We start from the raw sequence: 25,012 nt of genomic DNA, 5'->3' as shown, positions 1-25,012 counted from the left end.
GTCTCTCAGTATCTGGGTAATTAGGGTTGGGTCTCTCTCTCTCTCTCAGTATCTGGGTAATTAGGGTTGGGTCTCTCTCTCTCTCTGTTTCTGGGTAATTAGGGTTGGGTCTCTCTCTCTCTCAGTATCTGGGTAATTAGGGTTGGGTCTCTCTCTCTCTCTCAGTATCTGGGTAATTAGGGTTGGGTCTCTCTCTCTCTCAGTATCTGGGTAATTAGGGTTGGGTCTCTCTCTCTCTCAGTATCTGGGTAATTAGGGTTGGGTCTCTCTCTCTCTCAGTATCTGGGTAATTAGGGTTGGGTCTCTCTCTCTCTCTCAGTATCTGGGTAATTAGGGTTGGGTCTCTCTCTCTCTCAGTATCTGGGTAATTAGGGTTGGGTCTCTCTCTCTCTCAGTATCTGGGTAATTAGGGTTGGGTCTCTCTCTCTCTCAGTATCTGGGTAATTAGGGTTGGGTCTCTCTCTCTCAGTATCTGGGTAATTAGGGTTGGGTCTCTCTCTCTCTCTCTCAGTATCTGGGTAATTAGGGTTGGGTCTCTCTCTCTCTCTCAGTATCTGGGTAATTAGGGTTGGGTCTCTCTCTCTCTCAGTATCTGGGTAATTAGGGTTGGGTCTCTCTCTCTCTCAGTATCTGGGTAATTAGGGTTGGGTCTCTCTCTCTCTCAGTATCTGGGTAATTAGGGTTGGGTCTCTCTCTCTCAGTATCTGGGTAATTAGGGTTGGGTCTCTCTCTCTCTCAGTATCTGGGTAATTAGGGTTGGGTCTCTCTCTCTCTCAGTATCTGGGTAATTAGGGTTGGGTCTCTCTCTCTCTCTCTCAGTATCTGGGTAATTAGGGTTGGGTCTCTCTCTCTCTCTCAGTATCTGGGTAATTAGGGTTGGGTCTCTCTCTCTCTCAGTATCTGGGTAATTAGGGTTGGGTCTCTCTCTCTCTCAGTATCTGGGTAATTAGGGTTGGGTCTCTCTCTCTCTCAGTATCTGGGTAATTAGGGTTGGGTCTCTCTCTCTCTCAGTATCTGGGTAATTAGGGTTGGGTCTCTCTCTCAGTATCTGGGTAATTAGGGTTGGGTCTCTCTCTCAGTATCTGGGTAATTAGGGTTGGGTCTCTCTCTCTCTCAGTATCTGGGTAATTAGGGTTGGGTCTCTCTCTCTCAGTATCTGGGTAATTAGGGTTGGGTCTCTCTCTCTCTCTCTCAGTATCTGGGTAATTAGGGTTGGGTCTCTCTCTCTCTCTCTCTCTCTCAGTATCTGGGTAATTAGGGTTGGGTCTCTCTCTCTCTCTCAGTATCTGGGTAATTAGGGTTGGGTCTCTCTCTCTCTCAGTATCTGGGTAATTAGGGTTGGGTCTCTCTCTCTCTCAGTATCTGGGTAATTAGGGTTGGGTCTCTCTCTCAGTATCTGGGTAATTAGGGTTGGGTCTCTCTCTCTCTCAGTATCTGGGTAATTAGGGTTGGGTCTCTCTCTCTCTCAGTATCTGGGTAATTAGGGTTGGGTCTCTCTCTCAGTATCTGGGTAATTAGGGTTGGGTCTCTCTCTCTCAGTATCTGGGTAATTAGGGTTGGGTCTCTCTCTCTCTCAGTATCTGGGTAATTAGGGTTGGGTCTCTCTCTCTCTCTCAGTATCTGGGTAATTAGGGTTGGGTCTCTCTCTCTCAGTATCTGGGTAATTAGGGTTGGGTCTCTCTCTCTCTCTCTCAGTATCTGGGTAATTAGGGTTGGGTCTCTCTCTCTCTCTCTCAGTATCTGGGTAATTAGGGTTGGGTCTCTCTCTCTCTCTCTCAGTATCTGGGTAATTAGGGTTGGGTCTCTCTCTCTCTCTCTCAGTATCTGGGTAATTAGGGTTGGGTCTCTCTCTCTCTCAGTATCTGGGTAATTAGGGTTGGGTCTCTCTCTCTCAGTATCTGGGTAATTAGGGTTGGGTCTCTCTCTCTCTCTCTCAGTATCTGGGTAATTAGGGTTGGGTCTCTCTCTCTCTCTCTCAGTATCTGGGTAATTAGGGTTGGGTCTCTCTCTCTCTCTCTCAGTATCTGGGTAATTAGGGTTGGGTCTCTCTCTCTCTCAGTATCTGGGTAATTAGGGTTGGGTCTCTCTCTCTCTCTCAGTATCTGGGTAATTAGGGTTGGGTCTCTCTCTCTCTCAGTATCTGGGTAATTAGGGTTGGGTCTCTCTCTCTCTCAGTATCTGGGTAATTAGGGTTGGGTCTCTCTCTCTCTCAGTATCTGGGTAATTAGGGTTGGGTCTCTCTCTCTCTCAGTATCTGGGTAATTAGGGTTGGGTCTCTCTCTCTCTCAGTATCTGGGTAATTAGGGTTGGGTCTCTCTCTCTCAGTATCTGGGTAATTAGGGTTGGGTCTCTCTCTCTCTCAGTATCTGGGTAATTAGGGTTGGGTCTCTCTCTCTCTCTCTCAGTATCTGGGTAATTAGGGTTGGGTCTCTCTCTCTCTCAGTATCTGGGTAATTAGGGTTGGGTCTCTCTCTCTCTCTCAGTATCTGGGTAATTAGGGTTGGGTCTCTCTCTCTCTCAGTATCTGGGTAATTAGGGTTGGGTCTCTCTCTCTCTCAGTATCTGGGTAATTAGGGTTGGGTCTCTCTCTCTCTCAGTATCTGGGTAATTAGGGTTGGGTCTCTCTCTCTCTCTCAGTATCTGGGTAATTAGGGTTGGGTCTCTCTCTCTCTCTCAGTATCTGGGTAATTAGGGTTGGGTCTCTCTCTCTCTCTCAGTATCTGGGTAATTAGGGTTGGGTCTCTCTCTCTCTCAGTATCTGGGTAATTAGGGTTGGGTCTCTCTCTCTCTCTCTCTCTCTCAGTTTCTGGGTAATTAGGGTTGGGTCTCTCTCTCTCTCAGTATCTGGGTAATTAGGGTTGGGTCTCTGTTTCCTTTGGGTTTTTTGTCTCTGTCGCGGGTTGATTACGTCACTAGCGGCTGTAATTCCTCTCTGACATCATCTCTTTGCGCCTTCCGTTGCGCTCTGACGGAATCAGCTTGCGCCGGAATCGGTTGGAGTGTCTGGGAGTCGGAGCGACGCAGCCCCGTTCCCCGAGTCACCCCCAGACCCCGAGTCACCCCCAGACCCCGAGTCACCCCCAGACCCCGAGTCACCCCCGCCGCCATGCTCAAAGCCGTCATTCTGATCGGCGGCTCCCAGAAAGGTACCTGTCAGGAGGGGGGAGGGGGGGGAGTGTCATTGCCCGGCGGGGGTGGATTGCGCGGGGGGTCAGTGCCCGGGGGAGGGGCGGGGGGTCAGTGCCCGGGGGAGGGGCGGGGGGTCAGTGCCCGGGGGAGGGGCGGGGGGGGTCAGTGCCCGGGGGAGGGGCGGGGGGTCAGTGCCCGGGGGAGGGGCGGGGGGTCAGTGCCCGGGGGAGGGGGGTCAGTGCCCGGGGGAGGGGGGGGGGGTCAGTGCCCGGGGGAGGGGGGGGGGGGTCAGTGCCCGGGGGAGGGGGGGGGGGTCAGTGCCCGGGGGAGGGGCGGGGGGTCAGTGCCCGGGGGAGGGGCGGGGGGTCAGTGCCCGGGGGAGGGGCGGGGGGTCAGTGCCCGGGGGAGGGGGGTCAGTGCCCGGGGGAGGGGCGGGGGGTCAGTGCCCGGGGGGCGGGGGGTCAGTGCCCGGGGGAGGGGCGGGGGGTCAGTGCCCGGGGGGCGGGGGGTCAGTGCCCGGGGGAGGGGCGGGGGGTCAGTGCCCGGGGGGCGGGGGGTCAGTGCCCGGGGGGCGGGGGGGTCAGTGCCCGTGGGGCGGGGGGGTCAGTGCCCGGGGGAGGGGCGGGGGGGGTCAGTGCCCGGGGGAGGGGCGGGGGGTCAGTGCCCGGGGGAGGGGCGGGGGGTCAGTGCCCGGGGGAGGGGGGTCAGTGCCCGGGGGAGGGGCGGGGGGTCAGTGCCCGGGGGGCGGGGGGTCAGTGCCCGGGGGGCGGGGGGGTCAGTGCCCGGGGGGCGGGGGGGTCAGTGCCCGTGGGGCGGGGGGGTCAGTGCCCGGGGGAGGGGGGGGTTCAGTGCCCGGGGGAGGGGGGGGTCAGTGCCCGGGGGGCGGGGGGTCAGTGCCCGGGGGAGGGGGGGGGTCAGTGCCCGGGGGAGGGGGGGGGTCAGTGCCCGGGGGAGGGGGGGGTCAGTGCCCGGGGGAGGGGGGGGTCAGTGCCCGGGGGAGGGGGGGGGTCAGTGCCCGGGGGAGGGGGGGGGTCAGTGCCCGGGGGAGGGGGGGGGTCAGTGCCCGGGGGGCGGGGGGTCAGTGCCCGGGGGAGGGGGGGGTCAGTGCCCGGGGGAGGGGGGGGTCAGTGCCCGGGGGGCGGGGGGTCAGTGGCGGGGGGGCGGGGGGTCAGTGCCCGGGGGGTGGGGGGTCAGTGCCCGGGGGAGGGGCGGGGAGTGCCGGGGTGGGTGTAGTGTAGAGGGAGCTTTACTCTGTATCTAACCCCGTGCTGTACCTGTCCTGGGAGTGTTTGATGGGGGACAGTGTAGAGGGAGCTTTACTCTGTATCTAACCCCGTGCTGTACCTGTCCTGGGAGTGTTTGATGGGGTACAGTGTAGAGGGAGCTTTACTCTGTATCTTACCCCGTGCTGTGCCTGTCCTGGGAGTGTTTGATGGGGACAGTGTAGAGGGAGCTTTACTCTATATCTAACCCCGTGCTGTACCTGTCCTGGGAGTGTTTGATGGGGACAGTGTAGAGGGAGCTTTACTCTGTATCTAACCCCGTGCTGTGCCTGTCCTGGGAGTGTTTGATGGGGACAGTGTAGAGGGAGCTTTACTCTGTATCTAACCCCGTGCTGTACCTGTCCTGGGAGTGTTTGATGGGGGACTGTGTAGAGGGAGCTTTACTCTGTATCTAACCCCGTGCTGTACCTGTCCTGGGAGTGTTTGATGGGGACAGTGTAGAGGGAGCTTTACTCTATATCTAACCCCGTGCTGTACCTGTCCTGGGAGTGTTTGATGGGGACAGTGGAGAGGGAGCTTTACTCTGTATCTAACCCCGTGCTGTACCTGTCCTGGGAGTGTTTGATGGGGACAGTGTAGAGGGAGCTTTACTCTGTATCTAACCCCGTGCTGTACCTGTCCTGGGAGTGCTTGATGAGGACAGTGTAGAGGGAGCTTTACTCTGTATCTAACCCCATGCTGTACCTGTCCTGGGAGTGTTTGATGGGGACAGTGTCGAGGGAGCTTTGCTCTGTATCTAACCCCGTGCTGTACCTGTCCTGTGAGTGTTTGATGGGGACAGTGTAGAGGGAGCTTTACTCTGTATCTAACCCCGTGCTGTACCTGTCCTGGGAGTGTTTGATGGGGACAGTGTAGAGGGAGCTTTACTCTATATCTAACCCCGTGCTGTACATGTCCTGGGAGTGTTTGATGGGGACAGTGTAGAGGGAGCTTTACTCTGTATCTAACCCCGTGCTGTACATGTCCTGGGAGTGTTTGATGGGGACAGTGTAGAGGGAGCTTTACTCTGTATCTAACCCCGTGCTGTAACTGTCCTGGGAGTGTTTGATGGGGACAGTGTAGAGGGAGCTTTACTCTGTATCTAACCCCGTGCTGTACCTGTCCTGGAAGGAACACTTATGTTGGCAGATTTTGGCAAGTTGTAAAAGTAACAGGGTTGTTGTGGTGGGAGATTTTAATTTCCCCTATATTGACTGGGACTCACTTAGTGCTAGGGGTATGGATGGGACAGAGCTTGTAAGGAGCATCCAGGAGGGCTTCTTGAAACAGTATGTAGACAATCCAACTCGTGAAGGGGCCATACTGGACCTGGTATTGGGGAATGAGCCCGGCCAGGTGGTCGATGTTTCAGTAGGGGAGCAGTTCGGGAACAGTGACCACAATTCAGTAAGCTTTAAGGTACTGATGGATAAAGATAAGTGTAGTCCTCAAGTGAAGGTGCTAAATTGGGGGAAGGCTAATTACAACAATATTAGGCAGGAACTGAAGAATGTAGATTGGGGGCAAATGTTTGAGGGCAAATCAACATCTGGCATGTGGGAGGCTTTCAAGTGTAAGTTGATAGGGATTCACCGGCACATTCCTGTAAGGATGAAGGATAAATATGGCAAGTTTTGGAAACCTTGGATAATGAGAGATATTGTGAGCCTAGTCAAAGAGAAAAAGGAAGCATTTGTCAAAGCTCGGAGGCTGGGAACACACGAAGCAAGTGTGGAATACAAGGAAAGTAGAAAGAAACTTAAGCAAAGAGTAAGGAGGGCTAAAAGGGGTCATGAAAAAGCATTGGCCAGCAGGATTAAGGAAAATCCCAAGGCTTTTTATACATATATAAAGAGCAAGAGAGTAGCCAGGGAGAGGGTTTGCCCACTCGAGGACAAGGGAGGGAATCTATGCGTGGAGCCAGAGGAAATGGGCGAGGTATTAAATGAGTACTTTGCGTCAGTATTCACCAAAGAGAAGGACTTGGTGGATGATGAGTCTGGGAAAGGGTTTGTAGATAGTTTGAGTCATGTTGAGATCAAAAAGGAGGAGGTATTGGGGTTCTTGAGAAACATTAAGGTAGACAAGTCCCCAGGGCCTGATGGGATTTACCCCAGAATACTGAGAGAGGCAAGGGAGGAAATTGCTGGGGCCTTGAGAGAAATCTTTGTATCCTCACTGGCTACAGGGGAGGTCCCAGAGGATTGGAGAATAGCCAATATTGTTCCTTTGTTTAAGAAGGGTAGCAAGAATAATCCAGGTAATTACAGGCTGGTGAGCCTCACATCAGTGGTAGGGAAATTATTGGAGAGGATTCTTCGAGACAGGATTTATTCCCTCTTGGAAATAAGTGGATGTATTCGTGAGAGGCAACATGGTTTTGTGAAGGGGAGGTCGTGTCTCACGAATGTGATCGAGTTTTTCGAGGAAGTGACGAAGATGATTGATGAGGGTAGGGCAGTGGATGTTGTCTACATGGACTTCAGGAAGGCCTTTGACAAGGTCCCTCATGGCAGACTGGTGCAGAAGGTGGAGTTGCATGGGATCAGAGGTGAGCTGGCAAGATGGATACAGAACTGGCTCAGTCAAGAAGTCATGATGTGGAGATGCCAGCGTTGGACTGGGGTAAACACAGTAAGAAGTTTAACAACACCAGGTTAAAGTCCAACAGGTTTATTTGGTAGCAAAAGCCACACAAGCTTTCGGAGCTCCAAGCCCCTTCTTCAGGTGAGTGGGAATTCTGTTCACAAACAGGGCATATAAAGACACAGACTCAATTTATATGAATAATGGTTGGAATGCGAATACTTACAGCTAATCAAGTCTTTAAGATACAAACGACGTGAGTGGAGAGAGCATCAAGACAGGCTAAAAAGATGTGCGAGAACCTCTCCGGCTATGTTGAGGGTATCCTGAAACCCATTGTACAAAGAACCCCCAGCTTTTGTCGCGACACTACAGACTCCCTACAGAAACTCGGCACAGATGGAGCAGTTGAACCAGGAGCACTCCTCGTGACAATGGATGTCTCGGCACTCAACACCAGCATCCCCCACGATGATGGAATTGCTGCAACGGCCTCAGTGCTCAGCGCCAACAACTGCCAGTTTCCAGATGCAATTTTACATCTCATCCGCTTCATCCTGGACCACAATATCTTCACCTTCAACAACCAGTTCTTCATCCAGACACACGGAACAGCCATGGGGACAAAATTCGCACCTCAATATGCCAACATCTTCATGCACAGGTTCGAACAAGACTTCTTCACCGCACAGGACCTTCAACCGATGCTGTACACCAGATACATCGATGACATTTTCTTCCTTTGGACTCATGGTGAGCAATCACTGAAACAACTCTATGATGACGTCAACAAGTTCCATCCCACCATCAGACTCACCATAGACTACTCTCCGGAATCGGTTGCATTCTTGGACACACGCATCTCCATTAAGGACGGTCACCTCAGCACCTCACTGTACCGCAAGCCCACGGATAACCTCACGATGTTCCACTTCTCCAGCTTCCACCCTGAACACGTTAAAGAAGCCATCCCCTACGGACAAGCCCTCCGAATACACAGGATCTGCTCGGATGAGGAGGATCGCAACAGACACCTCCAGACGCTGAAAGATGCCCTCATAAGAACAGGATATGGCGCTCGATTCATTGATCAACAGTTCCAACGCGCCACAGCGAAAAACCGCACCGACCTCCTCAGAAGACAAACACGGGACACAGTGGACAGAGTACCCTTCGTTGTCCAGTACTTCCCCGGAGCGGAGAAGCTACGGCATCTCCTCCGGAGCCTTCAACATGTCATTGATGAAGACAAACATCTCGCCAAGGCCATCCCCACACCCCCACTTCTTGCCTTCAAACAACCGCACAACCTCAAACAGGCCATTGTCCGCAGCAAACTACCCAGCCTTCAGGAGAACAGTGACCACGACACCACACAACCCTGCCACAGCAACCTCTGCAAGACGTGCCGGATCATCGACACGGATGCCATCATCTCACGTGAGAACACCATCCACCAGGTACACAGTGCATACTCTTGCAACTCGGCCAACGTTGTCTACCTGATACGCTGCAGGAAAGGATGTCCCGAGGCATGGTACATTGGGGAAACCATGCAGACGCTGCGACAATGGATGAATGAACACCGCTTGACAATCACCAGGCAAGACTGTTCTCTTCCTGTTGGGGAGCACTTCAGCGGTCACGGGCATTCGGTCTCTGATATTCGGGTATAAGCGTTCTCCAAGGCAGCCTTCGCGACACACGACAGCACAGAGTCGCTGAGCAGAAACTGATAGCCAAGTTCCGCACACACGAGGACGGCCTCAACCGGGATATTGGGTTCATGTCACACTATTTGTAACCCCCACAGCTTGCCTGGACCTGCAGAGTTTCACTGGCTGTCTTGTCTGGAGACAATACACATCTTTTTAGCCTGTCTTGATGCTCTCTCCACTCACGTTGTTTGTATCTTAAAGACTTGATTAGCTGTAAGTATTCGCATTCCAACCATTATTCATGTAAATTGAGTCTGTGTCTTTATATGCTCTGTTTGTGAACAGAATTCCCACTCACCTGAAGAAGGGGCTTGGAGCTCCGAAAGCTTGTGTGGCTTTTGCTACCAAATAAACCTGTTGGACTTTAACCTGGTGTTGTTAACTTCTTACTTAGTCAAAGAAGACAGAGGGTAGCAGTGGAAGGATGCCTTTCTGAATGGAGGGCTGTGACAAGTGGTGTTCCTCAGGGATCAGTGCTGGGACCTTTACTGTTTGTAATATATATAAATGATTTGAAGGAAAATGTAACTGGTTTGGTTAGTAAGTTTGCGGACGACACAAAGGTTGGTGGATTTTCGGATAGCGATGAGGACCATCAGAGGATACAGCAGGATATAGATCGGTTGGGAACTTGGACGGAGTGATGGCAGATGGAGTTTAATCCGGACAAATGTGAGGTAATGCATTTTGGAAGGTCTAATACAGATAGGAAATATACAGTAAATGTCAGAACCATTATGAGTATTGATAGGCAAAGGGATCTGGGTGTACAGGTACACAGGTCACTGAAAGTGGCAATGCAGGTGGAGAAGGTAGTCAAGAAGGATGTGGAGGCTTTGGAGAGGGTACAGAAAAGATTTACCAGAATGATGCCTGGTATGGAGGGCATTAGCTATGAGGAGAGGTTGGAGAAACGTGGTTTGTTCTCACTGGAACGATGGAGGTTGAGGGGCGACCTGATAGAAGTCTACAAGATTATGAGAGGCATGGACAGAGTGGATAGTCAGAAGCTTTTTCCCAGGGTGGAAGAGTCAATTACTAGGGGCAAGGTTTAAGGTGTGAGGGGCAAGGTTTAAAGGAGATGTACGAGGCAGATTTTTTACACAGAGGGTGGTGGGTGCCTGGAACTCGTTGCCAGGGGAGGTAGTGGAAGCGGATACGGTAGTGACTTTTAAGGGGCGTCTAGACAAATATATGAATAGGATGGGAATAGAGGGATATGGTCCCCGGAAGGGTAGGGGGTTTTAGTTCAGTCGGGGGCAGCATGGTCGGTGCAGGCTTGGAGGGCCGAAGGGTCTGTTCCTGTGCTGTAATTTTCTTTGTTCTTTGGGAGTGTTTAATGGGGACAGTGTAGAGGGAGCTTTACTCTGTATCTAACCCCGTGCTGTACCTGTCCTGGGAGTGTTTGATGGGGACAGTGTAGAGGGAGCTTTACTCTGTATCTAACCCCGTGCTGTCCCTGTCCTGGGAATGTTTGATGGGGACAGTGTAGAGGGAGCTTTACTCTGTATCTAACCCCGTGCTGTACCTGTCCTGGGAATGTTTGATGGGGACAGTGTAGAGGGAGCTTTACTCTGTATCTAACCCCGTGCTGTACCTGTCCTGGGAGTGTTTGATGGGGACAGTGTAGAGGGAGCTCTACTCTGTATCTAACCCCGTGCTGTACCTGTCCTGGGAGTGTTTGATGGGGACAGTGTAGAGGGAGCTTTACTCTGTATCTAACCCTGTGCTGTACCTGTCCTGGGAGCGTTTGATTGGACACTGGGTTCCTGAAACAGTTGTTTGTATTTTTGCAGGGACGCGATTCCGCCCTTTGTCCTTCGAGGTTCCAAAGCCCCTGTTCCCAGTGGCTGGTGTCCCGATGATTCAGCATCACATTGAGGCTTGCTCAAAGGTAACACATTCCCTTCCATTTCACTGGCATGAGTTATCAAACAGAGAGTGGTGGGTGCCAGGAACGCGCTGCCAGAGGGGGTGGTGGGTGCCAGGAACGCGCTGCCAGAGGGGGCGGTGGGTGCCTGGAACGCGCTGCCAGAGGGGGCGGTGGGTGCCTGGAACGCGCTGCCAGAGGGGGCGGTGGGTGCCAGGAACGTGCTGCCAGAGGGGGCGGTGGGTGCCTGGAACGCGCTGCCAGAGGGGGCGGTGGGTGCCAGGAACGCGCTGCCAGAGGGGGCGGTGGGTGCCAGGAACGCCCTGCCAGAGGGGGCGGTGGGTGCCAGGAACGCGCTGCCAGAGGGGGCGGTGGGTGCCAGGAACGCGCTGCCAGAGGAGGCGGTGGGTGCCAGGAACGCCCTGCCAGAGGGGGCGGTGGGTGCCTGGAACGCGCTGCCAGAGGGGGCGGTGGGTGCCTGGAACGCGCTGCCAGAGGGGGCGGTGGGTGCCTGGAACGCGCTGCCAGAGGGGGCGGTGGGTGCCAGGAACGCGCTGCCAGAGGAGGCGGTGGGTGCCAGGAACGCCCTGCCAGAGGGGGCGGTGGGTGCCAGGAACGCGCTGCCAGAGGAGGCAGTGGAAGCAGGCACATTAATCGCATGTAAGAGACATCTGGATGGGGAGATGAATCGGGAGGGAATAGAGGAATACGGACCGGATTAGGGCAGAAGGGTTTCTTTTTCAGTTAGGGCATCATGATCAGCACAGGTTTGGAGGGCCGAAGGGCCTGTTCCTGTGCTGTACTGTTCTTTGTTCTCACCATGTTGTCCTTTGCCTCTCTGCAGGTTCCGAATATGAAGGAGATTTTATTAATTGGGTTTTATCAGCCAAGCGATGAATTGAACCGTTTCCTCTTGTTGGCCGCGCAGGAGTTCAAAATCTGTATAAGGTAGAGGAAAATCTTCCTGTAAGCCCTGTGTTTGTAAAACTAGAGTATCAATGTCAGACAAAGAGCGAATTGTACATTCCAGGTACACAGTGTTTAAAGGGCAGTCTGTGAGAGCACGCATGTGAGCACACGTGTCAGACCCTCCTGACTCTCTCATCAACACCAGACCGTTTTGCTCGATTGCTGATTTGAATCTTGTTTGTTCAGGCGCACCAGGATTGACCATTGAACCATTCAGAACATCACGCAAAGCCGTTCCTCGAATCACAACCCAACTCCCTGCCAGTTTACTATCCGCTTCCATATTCACATACCCTGCTGTGTGACAGTCACTGCGATAACCTGCCCCATTGCGGTCGCTGCGGTGCCCCCTGCCGCGATGCTGTCGCTGCGGTGCCCCCTGCCGCGATGCTGTCGCTGCGGTGCCCCCTGCCGCGATGCTGTCGCTGCGGTGCCCCCTGCCCCATTGCGGTCGCTGCGGTGCCCCCTGCCGCGATGCTGTCGCTGCGGTGCCCCCTGCCGCGATGCTGTCGCTGCGGTGCCCCCTGCCGCGATGCTGTCGCTGCGGTGCCCCCTGCCGCGATGCTGTCGCTGCGGTGCCCCCTGCCGCGATGCTGTCGCTGCGGTGCCCCCTGCCGCGATGCTGTCGCTGCGGTGCCCCCTGCCGCGATGCTGTCGCTGCGGTGCCCCCTGCCGCGATGCTGTCGCTGCGGTGCCCCCTGCCGCGATGCTGTCGCTGCGGTGCCCCCTGCCGCGATGCTGTACGGGGCTCAGTGAGGTGAGTCGGATGTGTGGGCAGAATAAAAGAAAGACAGTGATGAGGGATTTCAGTGACACCAGCTGCAAGCTCCTGGATAAACTGGGATTGTTCTTTTTAGATAAGTTCTAGGGGAGAATTAATAAAGGCATTCAAAATTATCCAGGGTTTTGAACCAGTGGACAAGGAGAAACTGTTCCTGTAACAGGAGGTCTGTAACCAGAGGGACAGATTAAAGAGAATCTGTAATCGAACCAGACAGAGAGAAGAGCAGAATTCTTTTCCACAGTGAGTTGTGATCTGGAAGGTGCTGCCGGAAAGGGCGGTGGAAGCAGATTCCATCGGAACTTTCAACAGAGAAATGGAGAAAGAGTTGAAGGGCAATAATTTGTCAGTCGCTGAGAAAGAGCAAACCCCGACACAGTGGGCTGAATAATCTATTTAAATTTGATTTATTATTGTCACATATATTAATATACAGTGAAAAGTATTGTTTCTTGTGAACTGTGTAGACAAAGCATACCATTCATAAAGAAGGAAAGGAGAGAGTGCAGAATGTAGTGTTACTGTCATAGCTAGGCTGTAGAGAAAGATATGAGAAAGCTAGGGTGGCACAGTGGTTGGCACTGCTGCCTCACAGCGCCAGGGACCCGGGTTCGATTCCTGGCTTGGGTCACTGTGGAGTCTGCACGTTCTCCCCGTGTCTGATTGGGTTTTATCCGGGTGCTCTGGTTTCCTCCCACACTCCAAAAGATGTGCGGGCTAGGTGGATTGACCGTGCGAAATTGCCCCTTAGTGTCAGGGGGACTAGCTAGAGTGAATGCATGGGGTTATGGGGATAGGGTCAGGGTGGGATTGTGGTCGGTGCAGACTCGATGGGTCGAATGGCCTCCTTCTCCACTGGATGGACTCTATGATTCTGTGTTTTTTGACATGTTTGTAAGCGTGTTGGGTTTCCAATAATAATTTGAACAAAGAGCTGCTTCTTCATGTCCTTTTTGCTGCCAGGTATCTCCAGGAATATGTTGCTTTGGGCACTGGTGGTGGACTGTACCACTTCCGAGACCAGATCCTGTCAGGAAACCCGGAAAGGTTCTTTGTCATGAACACAGACGTTTGCTCGGAGTTTCCATTGATGCAGATGATGGAATTCCAACAAGCTCGCGGACAAATCAACTCCTTCATTATGTTGGGGACAACTGTAAGGAATCAAATGTGATCTTTTATGTAAAAGCTGGGAAACTCACTCGGGGATTAGAGAGGGTGGGGCGGGGGGGGCTGGTTCAGTGCGGAGGGGGGCTGGTTCAGGAGCAGGGGGGGCTGGTTCAGGGGGGGGGCGGGGGGCTGGTTCAGGAGCAGTGGGGGCTGGTTCAGGGGCTGGGGGGCTGGTTCAGCAGCAGGGGGGCTGGTTCGGGAGCAGGGGGGGCTGGTTCGGGAGCAGGGGGGGCTGGTTCGGGAGCGGGGGGGGGGGCTGGTTCGGGAGCAGGGGGGGGGCTGGTTCAGGAGCGGGGGGGGGCTGGTTCAGGAGCGGGGGGGCTGGTTCAGGAGCGGGGGGGAGGTGCTGGTTCAGGAGCAGGGGGGGCTGGTTCAGGAGCGGGGGGGGGCTGGTTCAGGAGCGGGGGGGGGCTGGTTCTGGGGCGGGGGCTGGTTTTGGGAGGGGAGAGGCTGGTTCTGGGGAGGGGGGGAGGCTGGTTCTGGGGCGGGGGCTGGTTCTGGGCGGGGGAAGGTAATTTGGAGTGGGTTTGAAAGGTGCTGTTGAAGGAGCCTTGGTGAGTTGTATTATTTTTATTCGTTCATGCAATGTGGGCGCTGCTGGTTTGAGCAGCATTTATTGCCCATCCCTTGTTGTCCTTGAGAAGGTGGTGGTGAGCTGCCTTCTTGAAACGCTGCACTGCATATGGTGTAGGCACACCCACAGTGCAGTTAGGAAGGGAGTTCCAGGATTTTGCAGGAATGGTGACATATTTCCAAGTCAGGATGGTGAGTGACTTGAAGGGAAACTTCCAGGTGGTGGTGTTCCCAGGTATCTGCTGCTCCTAATCTTCTGGGTGCTCGCAGTCCTGGGTTTGGAAGGTGCTGCCTAAGGAGCCTTGGTGAGTTGCTGCAGTGCATCTTGCAGATGGTACACACGGCTGTCACTGCGCGTCGGTGGTGGAGGGAGTGAATGTTTATGGTTAACGTGTCGATCGAGCGGAGCTGCTTTGTCCTGGATGGTGTTGAGTTTCTTGTGTTGTTGGAGCTGCACCCATCCAGGCAAGTGGGGAATATTCCATCACACTCCTGACTTGTGCCGTGTAGATGGTGGACAGGCTTTGGCGAGTCAGGAGGTGAGTTACTCGTCGCAGTATTCCTAGCCTCTGACCTGCTCTGGTAGCCACTGTTTATGTGGCTGGGTCCAGTTCAGTTTCTGGTCAATGGAAACCCCCAGGATGGTGATCGTGGGGGATTTCAGCGATGGTAACGCCATGGAATGTCGAGCTGAAATGGTTCGACCCTCTCTTTGGGAGATGGTCATTGCCCGGCACTTTGTGAAGGCTGTGTGGCAGAGCTGTGTGGTCGCTGTTATTAACCTTTCTCCTGGCGTATCTCTGCAGGCGAACAGGAGACAATCGATGAACTATGGCTGCATTGTGGAGAATCAGCAGACCCACGAGGTGAGCAAACTGCTCTCGACAGTTACAGCAGCTGCTAAACTCACTGGAACTCGATCCGCTCCCCATCTCATTCATTACACTCTGTTCCTATAACAGTATTTACACAGAGTTTACAGCACAGAACAGGCCATTCGGCCCAACTGCTCTGTGCCTGTTCCACATGGACGTCCTCCCACCTTAGTTCATCTCATCCTATCCGCACATCTTTCTATTCCTTTCTCCACTGTAATGTTCTGACGAAGGGTCATCCAGACTCAACACTGGCTCTATTCTCTCTCCACAGATGTTGTCAGACCCACTGAGATTTTCCAGCATTTTCTGTTGCTGTTTCAGATTCCAGCATCTGCTGTCATTTGCTTTTATCCCCTTAATGTATACCCATGATTCACTTCAGCCGCTCCCTGTGGTGGCAAGTTCCATATTCTCACCGCTCTCTGGGTAAAGACTCAGTTCTGGGCCCTGCACCTCAGGAAGGAGATTTGGGTCCTGGAGGGGGAACAGCTCAGATTCCCCAAAATGATGCCGGGGCTGAAAGGGTTAAATCCCGAGGACAGCTCACTCAGACTCGGCTTGTATCCCCTCGAGTGTAGAAGATTAGGGGGTGATCTAATCGAGGGGTTTCAGACGATTAAAGGATTTGATCGGGTCGATAGAGAGAAACTATCTCCTCTGTTGGGGGGAGTCCAGAACAAGGGGGCAGAACCTTCAAATTGGAGCCAGGCCGTTCGGGGGGAAATGTCAGGAAGCACTTCCTCACACAGAGGGAGCGGGAATCTAGAACCTTCTTCTCAGAAAAGCTGTTGAGGGTGAGGGTCCATGAAGCTTTTAGGATTGAGATTGGTAGTGTTTTGTCAATAAGAGTATCAAGGATATGGGTCACTGTCTGTGTGGAGTTTGCGCGTTCTCCCCATGTCTGTGTGGGTTTCCTCCGGGTGTTCTGATTTCCTCCCCCACACCAAAGATGTGCAGGTTAAGTTGATTGGCCATGTTAAATTGCCCCTCAGTGTCCCAGGATGTGTAGGTTTAGGGGGATTAGCGGGGTAAATATGCTGGGTTTTAGGAATAGGGCCTGGTTACGATGCTCTGTCAGAGTGTCGATGGGCCAACTGGCCTCCTTCTGCACTGTAGGAATTCTATGATTTGGATTCTAAGGATATGGAAAAACAGATCAGTTCTAATCTGATCGAATGGCACAGTGGCTGAACGGCCTCCTCCTGTTGATAGTTGTTGCTGGAGAAGGTTGAGAGAGAGCCAGTGCGATCTGCGGTTTGATGAGAAACGATTCCCAGTCGGTAACCAGAGAGGGGCAGACTGGCGAGAATCGGTAACAGACCCAGAGGGGGGGGATGAGGAGAATTTGTTTTCTGCAGTGAATTGTTGTAACTGTGCCGTCCAAAAGGGAATTGAATAAACGCTGGAAAAGGAGAAATTTCCCAGGTACTGGGAAAGGAGTGGTAAAGTGGGATTAATTGGATAGATTATTCACAGAGTTAGCAGAGGCGCACTGGGTCAAATAGCCTCTTCCCATACCGCAGGGTTCGATAGACCCACAGACAGGATCATAGAATCTACAGTGCAGAAGGAGGCCATTCGGTCCATCGAGTCTGTACCGACAACAATCCCACACAGGCCCCATCCCTGTAACCCCACATATTTACCCTCCTAATCACCTAGGGGCAATTAATCATGGCCAATCAACCTAACCCACACATCTTTGGACTGAGAGGGGAAACTGGAGCCCCCGGAGGAAACCCACGCAGACACGGGGCGAACATGCAAACTCCACACAGACAGTGACCCAAGCCGGGAATTGAATCCAGGTCCCTGGTGCTGTGAGGCAGCAGCGCTAACCACTGTGCCACCGGTAACGAACCCCACGATCTCAGTCTTACAGAATTCCAGTTTGCCGTCGTCATACAGCATTTGACATCTGCCTGAGCAGATAGGCAGGGCTTCACATGAAAGACAGCCTCTGTGGCAGTGCTGTCTTCCCTTCACACCCACTGCCCAAACCCCACACACCTACTTTACTGAGGGGGAGGGGTCTTATTCAAGTCCATTTCCTCTTTACCCCACTTACATTTTTGTTCTTCCTTCACCCTGTGTGAAGACGGTGGCACGGTGGTTAGCGCTGCTGCCTCACAGCGCCAGGGACCCGGGTTAAATTCCAGACTTGGGTCACTGTCTGTGTGAAATTTGCACGTTCTCCCCGTGTCTGCGTGGGTTTCCCCCCTCAGTCTGAAAGATGTGCGGGTTAGTTTGATTGGCCATGCTAAATTGCCCCTTAGTGTCAGGGGGATTAGCAAGGTAAATGCGTGGAGTTGTGGGAATAGGGTCTGGGTGGGATTGTGGTCGGTGCAGACTTGATGGGCCGAATAGTCTCCTGTACTGTAGAGATTCTATGAATAAAATGCCATTTTTAAATTCATTCCCCAGAGATGTGTGTCACTGGCTGGACCAGCATTTATTGCCCATCCCTAATTGCCCCTGAGAAGTTGGTTGTGAGCTGCCTTTGTGAACCGCTGCAAATCCTGTGGTGTAGGTACACCCACAGTGCTGTTAGGGAGGGAGTTCTAGGATTTTGACCCAATGACAGTGCAGGAAGGGTGATATCTTTCCAAGTCAGGATGGTGAGCGGTTTGGAGGGTGTTCGGGTCCTGGATCTGAATCCCGGGGTATATTATAAAGCCAGACTGAACCCCGGGGTATATTATAAAGCCAGACTGAACCCTGGGGTATGATATAAAGCCAGACTGAACCCCGGGGTATGATATAAAGCCAGACTGAACCCCGGGGTATGATATAAAGCCAGACTGAACCCCGGGGTATATTATAAAGCCAGACTGAACCCCGGGGTATATTATAAAGCCAGACTGAACCCCGGGGTATATTATAAAGCCAGACTGAACCCCGGGGTATATTATAAAGCCAGACTGAACCCCGGGGTATATTATAAAGCCAGACTGAACCCCGGGGTATATTATAAAGCCAGACTGAACCCCGGGGTATATTGTAAAGCCAGACTGAACCCCGGGGTATATTGTAAAGCCAGACTGAACCCCGGGGTATGTTATAAAGCCAGACTGAACCCCGGGGTATATTATAAAGCCAGACTGAACCCCGGGGTATATTGTAAAGCCAGACTGAACCCCGGGGTATATTGTAAAGCCAGACTGAACCCCGGGGTATGTTATAAAGCCAGACTGAACCCCGGGGTATGTTATAAAGCCAGACTGAACCCCGGGGTATATTGTAAAGCCAGACTGAACCCCGGGGTATATTGTAAAGCCAGACTGAACCCCGGGGTATATTGTAAAGCCAGACTGAACCCCGGGGTATATTGTAAAGCCAGACTGAACCCCGGGGTATGTTATAAAGCCAGACTGAACCCCGGGGTATGTTATAAAGCCAGACTGAACCCCGGGGTATGATATAAAGCCAGACTGAACCCCGGGGTATGTTATAAAGCCAGACTGAACCCCGGGGTATGATATAAAGCCAGACTGAACCCCGGGGTATGATATAAAGCGAGACTAGAACCCAACGATTTTTTTATTTTGGCATAAATGTGACGAGAGTACTTCGCTCTCTGAGTAATTCTACTGACAAATTTGGGATCTTTTATAGTAAAACACTCTTTATTCAATAACACAGTTAACTATGACTCTAACAAATGAAGCATTAATAATTGGACAATATTTTTAAATCAAAAGAACATAGAACATAGAACATAGAACATTACAGCGCAGAACAGGCCCTTCGGCCCACGATGTTGCACCGACCAGTTAAAAAAAAAACTGTGACCCTCCAACCTAAACCAATTTCTTTTCGTCCATGAACCTATCTACGGATCTCTTAAACGCCCCCAAACTAGGCGCATTTACAACTGATGCTGGCAGGGCATTCCAATCCCTCACCACCCTCTGGGTAAAGAACCTACCCCTGACATCGGTTCTATAACTACCCCCCCTCAATTTAAAGCCATGCCCCCTCGTGCTGGATTTCTCCATCAGAGGAAAAAGGCTATCACTATCCACCCTATCTAAACCTCTAATCATCTTATATGTTTCAATAAGATCCCCTCTTAACCGCCGCCTTTCCAGCGAAAACAATCCCAAATCCCTCAGCCTCTCCTCATAGGATCTCCCCTCCATACCAGGCAACATCCTGGTAAACCTCCTCTGCACCCTCTCCAAAGCCTCCACATCCTTCCTGTAATGTGGGGACCAGAACTGCACACAGTACTCCAAGTGCGGCCGCACCAGAGTTGTGTACAGTTGCAACATAACGCTACGACTCCTAAATTCAATCCCCCTACCAATAAACGCCAAGACACCATATGCCTTCTTAACAACCTTATCTACTTGATTCCCAACTTTCAGGGATCTATGCACACATACACCTAGATCCCTCTGCTCCTCCACACTATTCAAAGTCCTCCCGTTAGCCCTATACTCAACACATCTGTTATTCCTACCAAAGTGAATTATCTCACACTTCTCCGCATTAAACTCCATCCGCCACCTCTCGGCCCAACTTTGCAACCTGTCTAAGTCTTCCTGCAAACTACGACACCCTTCCTCACTGTCTACCACACCACCGACTTTGGTGTCATCAGCAAATTTGCTAATCCACCCAACTATACCCTCATCCAGATCATTAATAAATATTACAAACAGCAGTGGCCCCAAAACAGATCCCTGAGGTACACCACTTGTAACCGCACTCCATGATGAATATTTACTATCAACCACCACCCTCTGTTTCCTATCCGCTAGCCAATTCCTGATCCAATTTCCTAGATCACCCCCAATCCCATACATCTGCATTTTCTGCAGAAGCCTACCATGGTGAACCTTATCAAACGCCTTACTAAAATCCATATATACCACGTCCACTGCCTTGCCCCCATCCACCTCCTTGGTCACTTTCTCAAAAAACTCAATAAGGTTAGTAAGGCACGACCTACCTGCCACAAAACCATGCTGACTATCACCTATCAATTCATTACTCTCCAAATAACTATAAATCCTATCCCTTATAATTTTTTCCAACATCTTGCCGACAACAGAAGTGAGACTCACCGGTCTATAATTCCCGGGGAAGTCTCTGTTCCCCTTCTTAAACAATGGGACAACATTCGCTAACCTCCAATCTTCTGGTACTATACCAGAGGCCAACGACGACCTGAAGATCAGAGCCAGAGGCTCTGCAATCACTTCTCTTGCCTCCCAGAGAATCCTTGGATAAATCCCATCCGGACCAGGGGATTTATCTATTTTCAGACCCTCCAGAATATCCTGCACATCCTCCTTATCAAAGAAACAACTTTAATCTTTAAACTTTTACTCTTTCGGTTCCAAGTAAGCAACATTTCTCTTGCAGAGGAAGTTGCCACTTTAAGTACAGTTAGCAGTTATAGATATACTTGCTATAATGAGTATAGTTTGTCTTAAAGCTTTCCGAGAGAGAGAGAGTTTTAGCAACTTGCAGAAAACCTCTGTCTTCAAGCAATTCCCAGCTGAAACTGAAAAGCTGTTTCTCTGCTACAGACCTAGCTCTTCCCATTAACCACACCATCACATGGCCCTGCGTACCTCAACACACCTTTTATTTCTTTAATCAAAAGCCCTGGGAAATCTTCATTCATTGGGCGGCACGGTAGCACAGTGGTTAGCACTGCTGCTTCACAGCTCCAGGGTCCCGGGTTCGATTCCTGGCTCGGGTCACTGTCTGTGTGGAGTTTGCACATTCTCCTCGTGTCTGCGTGGGTTTCCTCCGGGTGCTCCGGTTTCCTCCCACAGTCCAAAGATGTGCGGGTTAGGTTGATTGGCCATGCTAAAAATTGCCCCTTAGTGTCCTGGGCTGCGTAGGTTAGAGGGATTAGCGGGTGAATACGTGGGGGTAGGGCCTGGGTGGGATTGTGGTCGGTGCAGACTCGATGGGCCGAATGGCCTCCTTCTGCACTGTAGGGTTTCTATGATTCTATGAACAAAAATTCATTAGCTCTACCCTAAGTAAACAATACATGGCCTACTCTCCCAGCATCTGAGCTAAATGTTTTCCAGACACACCAACTGCCTGCAGAATAGAGCTGAATCCGTAAACCGTTCCCATAGACATTAAAAACAATAGAATATATATAGCAATAGCACACTATCATCACAAGAGGAACCTCCAGGTGGTGGTGTTCCCAGGTACCTGCTGGCTCTTGTCCTTGTAGGTGGGGGAGGTCATAGTTTTGGAAGGTGCTGCCTAAGGAGTCTTGGTGAGTTCCTGCAGTGAATCTTGTAGATGGTACACACGGCTGTCACTGTGCGTTGGTGGTGGTGGAATTGAAAGGTTGTGGATGGGGTAGCAATCAAGTTTTTATTCATTCATGGGACATGGGCGTCGCTGGCTGGCCAGCATTTATTGCCCATCCCTAGTTGCCCGAGGGCAGTTGAGAGTCAACCACATTGCTGTGGCTCTGGAATCACGTGTAGGCCAGACCGGGTAAGGACGGCAGATTTCCTTCCCTAAAGAACATTAGTGAACCAGATGGGTTTTTCCAACAATCGACAATGGTTTCATGGTCATCAGTAGATTCCTAATTCCATCTGCCATGGTGGGATTCGAACCAGGATCCCTGAGTTTCGCTGTGTTTCTGGGTTAATAGTCTAGCGATATTACCACTAGGCCATTGCCTCCCCAGAGTGGGCTGCTTTGTGCTGGGGGTGTCAAGCTGATTAGGGAGTAGTCCAGGGTGCAGGCAGTTATGGGGGAGGTTCTTCAACATGCTCTGAGTCTCGGTAAAACTCTCCCCCTCTCCCTCCAGATACTTCACTATGTGGAGAAGCCAAGCACATTTGTCAGTGACATCATCAACTGCGGAATTTACCTATTCACGCCAGATATTTTCCAGTATATCGGAGAAGTGTTCCGGAAAAACCAGCAGGATCGCTCCATGTAAGTACATCGAGTGTATGAGGGGCTGGAACAAAGTGTATCTGTCATCAGCTCCCACTCCCACGCCTCACTTTTCCATCATCACTCTCATTCCAAAATCGGGTTATAGATTCAAACACCACTAAAGGTTGATGTGGAGCTGCTGGCGTTGGACTGGGGTGGGCACAGTAGGAAGTCTCACAACACCAGGTTAAAGTCCAACAGGTTTATTTGGTATCACGAGCTTTCAAAGCGCTGCCTCTTCATCAGGTGAGTCAAGGAGCGGCGCTCCGAAAGCTCGTGATGCCAAATAAACCTGTTGGATTCTAACCTGGCGTTGTGAGACTTCTTACTGTGCCCATTAAAGGTTTTGAGTGATTGAGTCAGAGGCCACTTGGCCTAATTCTACCTCTTCTGCTGTCCAATAAGTTCTCTCCCCTGCTCTTTCCCCGCAACCAATAGCCAGCATTTACTGCCCATCCCTAATTACCCCTGAACGGAGTGTCTCACTCGGCCATTTCAGAGGGCAGTTGAGAGTCAACCACATTGCTGTGGCTCTGCAGTCACATGTAGGCCAGACCGGGTAAGGACGGCAGATTTCCTTCCCTAAAGGGCATTAGTGAACCAGATGGGTTTTTACAACAATCAACAATGGTTTCATGGTCATCAGTAGATTCTTAATTCCAGATACTTTTTAATTGAATTCAAATTTCATCATCTACCCATGGCAGGATTCGAACCCGGGTCCCCAGAATATTAAACTGGATTTGTACTACAGTGATAATGTCACTGCCTCTCCATCCAAGCTGACACAGTACACGACGGAGGGAGTGCCGCACTGTCAGAGGGTCAGTACTGAGGGAGTGCCGCACTGTCAGAGGGTCAGTACTGAGGGAGTGTCGCACTGTCAGAGGGTCAGTACTGAGGGAGTGCCGCACTGTCAGAGGGTCAGTACTGAGGGAGTGTCGCACTGTCAGAGGGTCAGTACTGAGGGAGTGCCGCACTGTCAGAGGGTCAGTACTGAGGGAGTGCCGCACTGTCAGAGGGTCAGTACTGAGGGAGTGCCGCACTGTCAGAGGGTCAGTACTGAGGGAGTGCCGCACTGTCAGAGGGTCAGTACTGAGGGAGTGCCGCACTGTCAGAGAGTCAGTACTGAGGGAGCCGCGCTCCGAAAGCTTGTGATTCCAAATAAACCTGTTGGACTTTAACCTGGTGTTGTGAGACTTTAAGAAGCATTTCATTGGCTGTAAAATACTCAGACAGCCTGAGGTGCTGAAGGGCGCTATAGAAATGCAAGTCTATCGTTTTATCTTTCTGAAGCTGTGACAGGGAATATCAAGCTCTGTTTGACCCTGTCCCCAAAACAAGTTGTTATTCCGGATTAATTGAGGCCTCGGATTTTCCCCGGACGAGTGGTGGTGACAGAGTGACTTGCTCGGCCATGTCAGAGGGAAGCTAAGAGTCAGTCACATGACTGTTGGTGTTGGTCACATGTCGGCCAGACCAGGTGAACAAGGCAGATTTCCTTCCCAGTTCCATGGCTGCTATTACTGAGACCAGCTTTCTATTTGAGTTATTTTTTTTACTGATTTATTCTTTCTAAGTAATGCAGTGGATTTGAACTCTCTGGCCGGGATTTTATGACCCCGCTCGGGCGAGGCTCGTAAAATCCTGCCTCAGGCCAACGGAGAATTCCGTTCTGTGAGCCGCGCCCGTCCCGGTAAAAACTCCGGCCTGAGTCTCTTGTCTGGATTACTCGGATTGTGAGTCCTGAAACTGTGAGCACAGCACGGAATGGAGAGCAGAGCTCCGAATCCTGGGTTGACAGGATCGCCTCGTTAGGGTGAGTGTGGCTCGAACCTCGTGTCGCACCCTGTGAGGCTGTTAATACTCGCGGTGTTTCACCGCATCCTCGAATACTGGAGAATACAGGAACAACATTCACTGCTTGTTGTTCTCAATACAGCACAGAGTTTGATTGTTGCTCCTGCGTTCCTGTTCCGCTGCGAGTCTGTGTACAGGAGGCAGAGCTGAACTTTACCATGGAGGTTTCTCATTGCTCCTCTCTCTCTCTTTTCCCCCGATTACGCTTTCTTCACCTTTGTCTGCCTCACCCTCAGGTATTCTTACTCTGAGTAAGTTCGTTGTGTGAGTGTAGTGTGCTTCTTAACGCTAACACATTCTCATCCAGGACAGGCACTGAGCCAACTCCCTCCTCCTCAATAAAAACGACAAAAGAAATATTCATCAAACCCCATCAGCAAAGACCTTTCAGAGGAGGCAGAACAGAAATCATTAACATTGGGTGGGTGGGTGTTCAAAAACCTGACAGAATGCTGCCCTTTACCCCGGGGACTGGGATATAAAGAGGAGGGAGTGAGATGACAGTTATAGAAAGCTCTGCTTCCACCCCGTCCGGAGTAACTGGCTTCAGTTCTGGGCCCCGCGCCTCAGGAAGGAGATTTGGGTCCTGGAGGGGGAACAGCTCAGATTCCCCAGAATGACCCCGAGGCTGAAAGGGTTAAATCTCGAGGACAGCTCACTCAGACTCGGCTTGTATCCCCTCGAGTGTAGAAGATTAGGGGGTGATCTAACCGAGGGGTTTCAGACGATTAAAGGATTTGATTGGGTTGATAGAGTGGGGGTGGAGTTGGGTTGGGTGGGGGGAGGAGGGGTCCAGGACAGGTGGACAGAACCTTAAAATTCGAGTCGGAGCATTCAGGGGTTAATTCTTGTCACAAATGTGGACCAATGTGGGGAAGTGGAGTTGAGGTTCACATCAGCCAAGGTCTAATGGAATGACAGGCCAGACTCAAGGGGTTGAATGGCCTCCTGTTCCATCAGGCTGGGGCCTATTGGCTGGCTGTTCCACTATCCCTGGCCACAGGTCGTTGTCCAGCCATCTCCACACTGATTGGCTCTGTTCTCGAGTATTTTTCTCCGTTTCCCATACCCGTCACTCTGTGCCTTTGAATCCATTCTGATTCGCTCGCTCTCTGTGTCTATCCCACGGCAGCCTGGTTCTCTCTCCGTGTCTATTGCATTTCCTGCGCCTGCCTGGACACTCAGTTCCTCCCTCCGCCCTTTCCTCCCTTTATTCCCTTTCTCAATATTTCTCTCTCATCTCTTCCAATTGGTGGCTGTACCTTCCGCAGGCTGGA

General features: G+C 51.9%; 1 protein-coding gene across 1 annotated transcript in view; it reads left to right on the top strand.

Moving 5' to 3' along the window:
* Nucleotides 1-2,976: 2,976 nt before the first annotated feature.
* LOC144504040 (mannose-1-phosphate guanylyltransferase regulatory subunit alpha-A-like) overlaps nt 2,977-25,012 on the top strand; it is a 29,295-nt gene continuing 7,259 nt past the window's right edge. Inside the window, exons 1-8 of the mRNA XM_078229197.1 lie at nt 2,977-3,146; nt 10,492-10,589; nt 11,410-11,513; nt 13,279-13,471; nt 14,865-14,924; nt 21,742-21,872; nt 23,818-23,971; nt 24,306-24,403. Of these exons, the coding sequence (XP_078085323.1) occupies nt 3,107-3,146; nt 10,492-10,589; nt 11,410-11,513; nt 13,279-13,471; nt 14,865-14,924; nt 21,742-21,872; nt 23,818-23,971; nt 24,306-24,403 (878 nt within the window). The 5' untranslated portion in view covers nt 2,977-3,106. The remainder of the gene's footprint in view (nt 3,147-10,491; nt 10,590-11,409; nt 11,514-13,278; nt 13,472-14,864; nt 14,925-21,741; nt 21,873-23,817; nt 23,972-24,305; nt 24,404-25,012) is intronic.

This window comes from Mustelus asterias, chromosome 14 (genome assembly GCF_964213995.1).
Source record: "Mustelus asterias chromosome 14, sMusAst1.hap1.1, whole genome shotgun sequence".
Lineage (NCBI taxonomy): Eukaryota > Metazoa > Chordata > Chondrichthyes > Carcharhiniformes > Triakidae > Mustelus > Mustelus asterias.
Note: the sequence above shows the minus strand (reverse complement) of the source record. Positions and strands in the feature narration are given on the sequence as shown.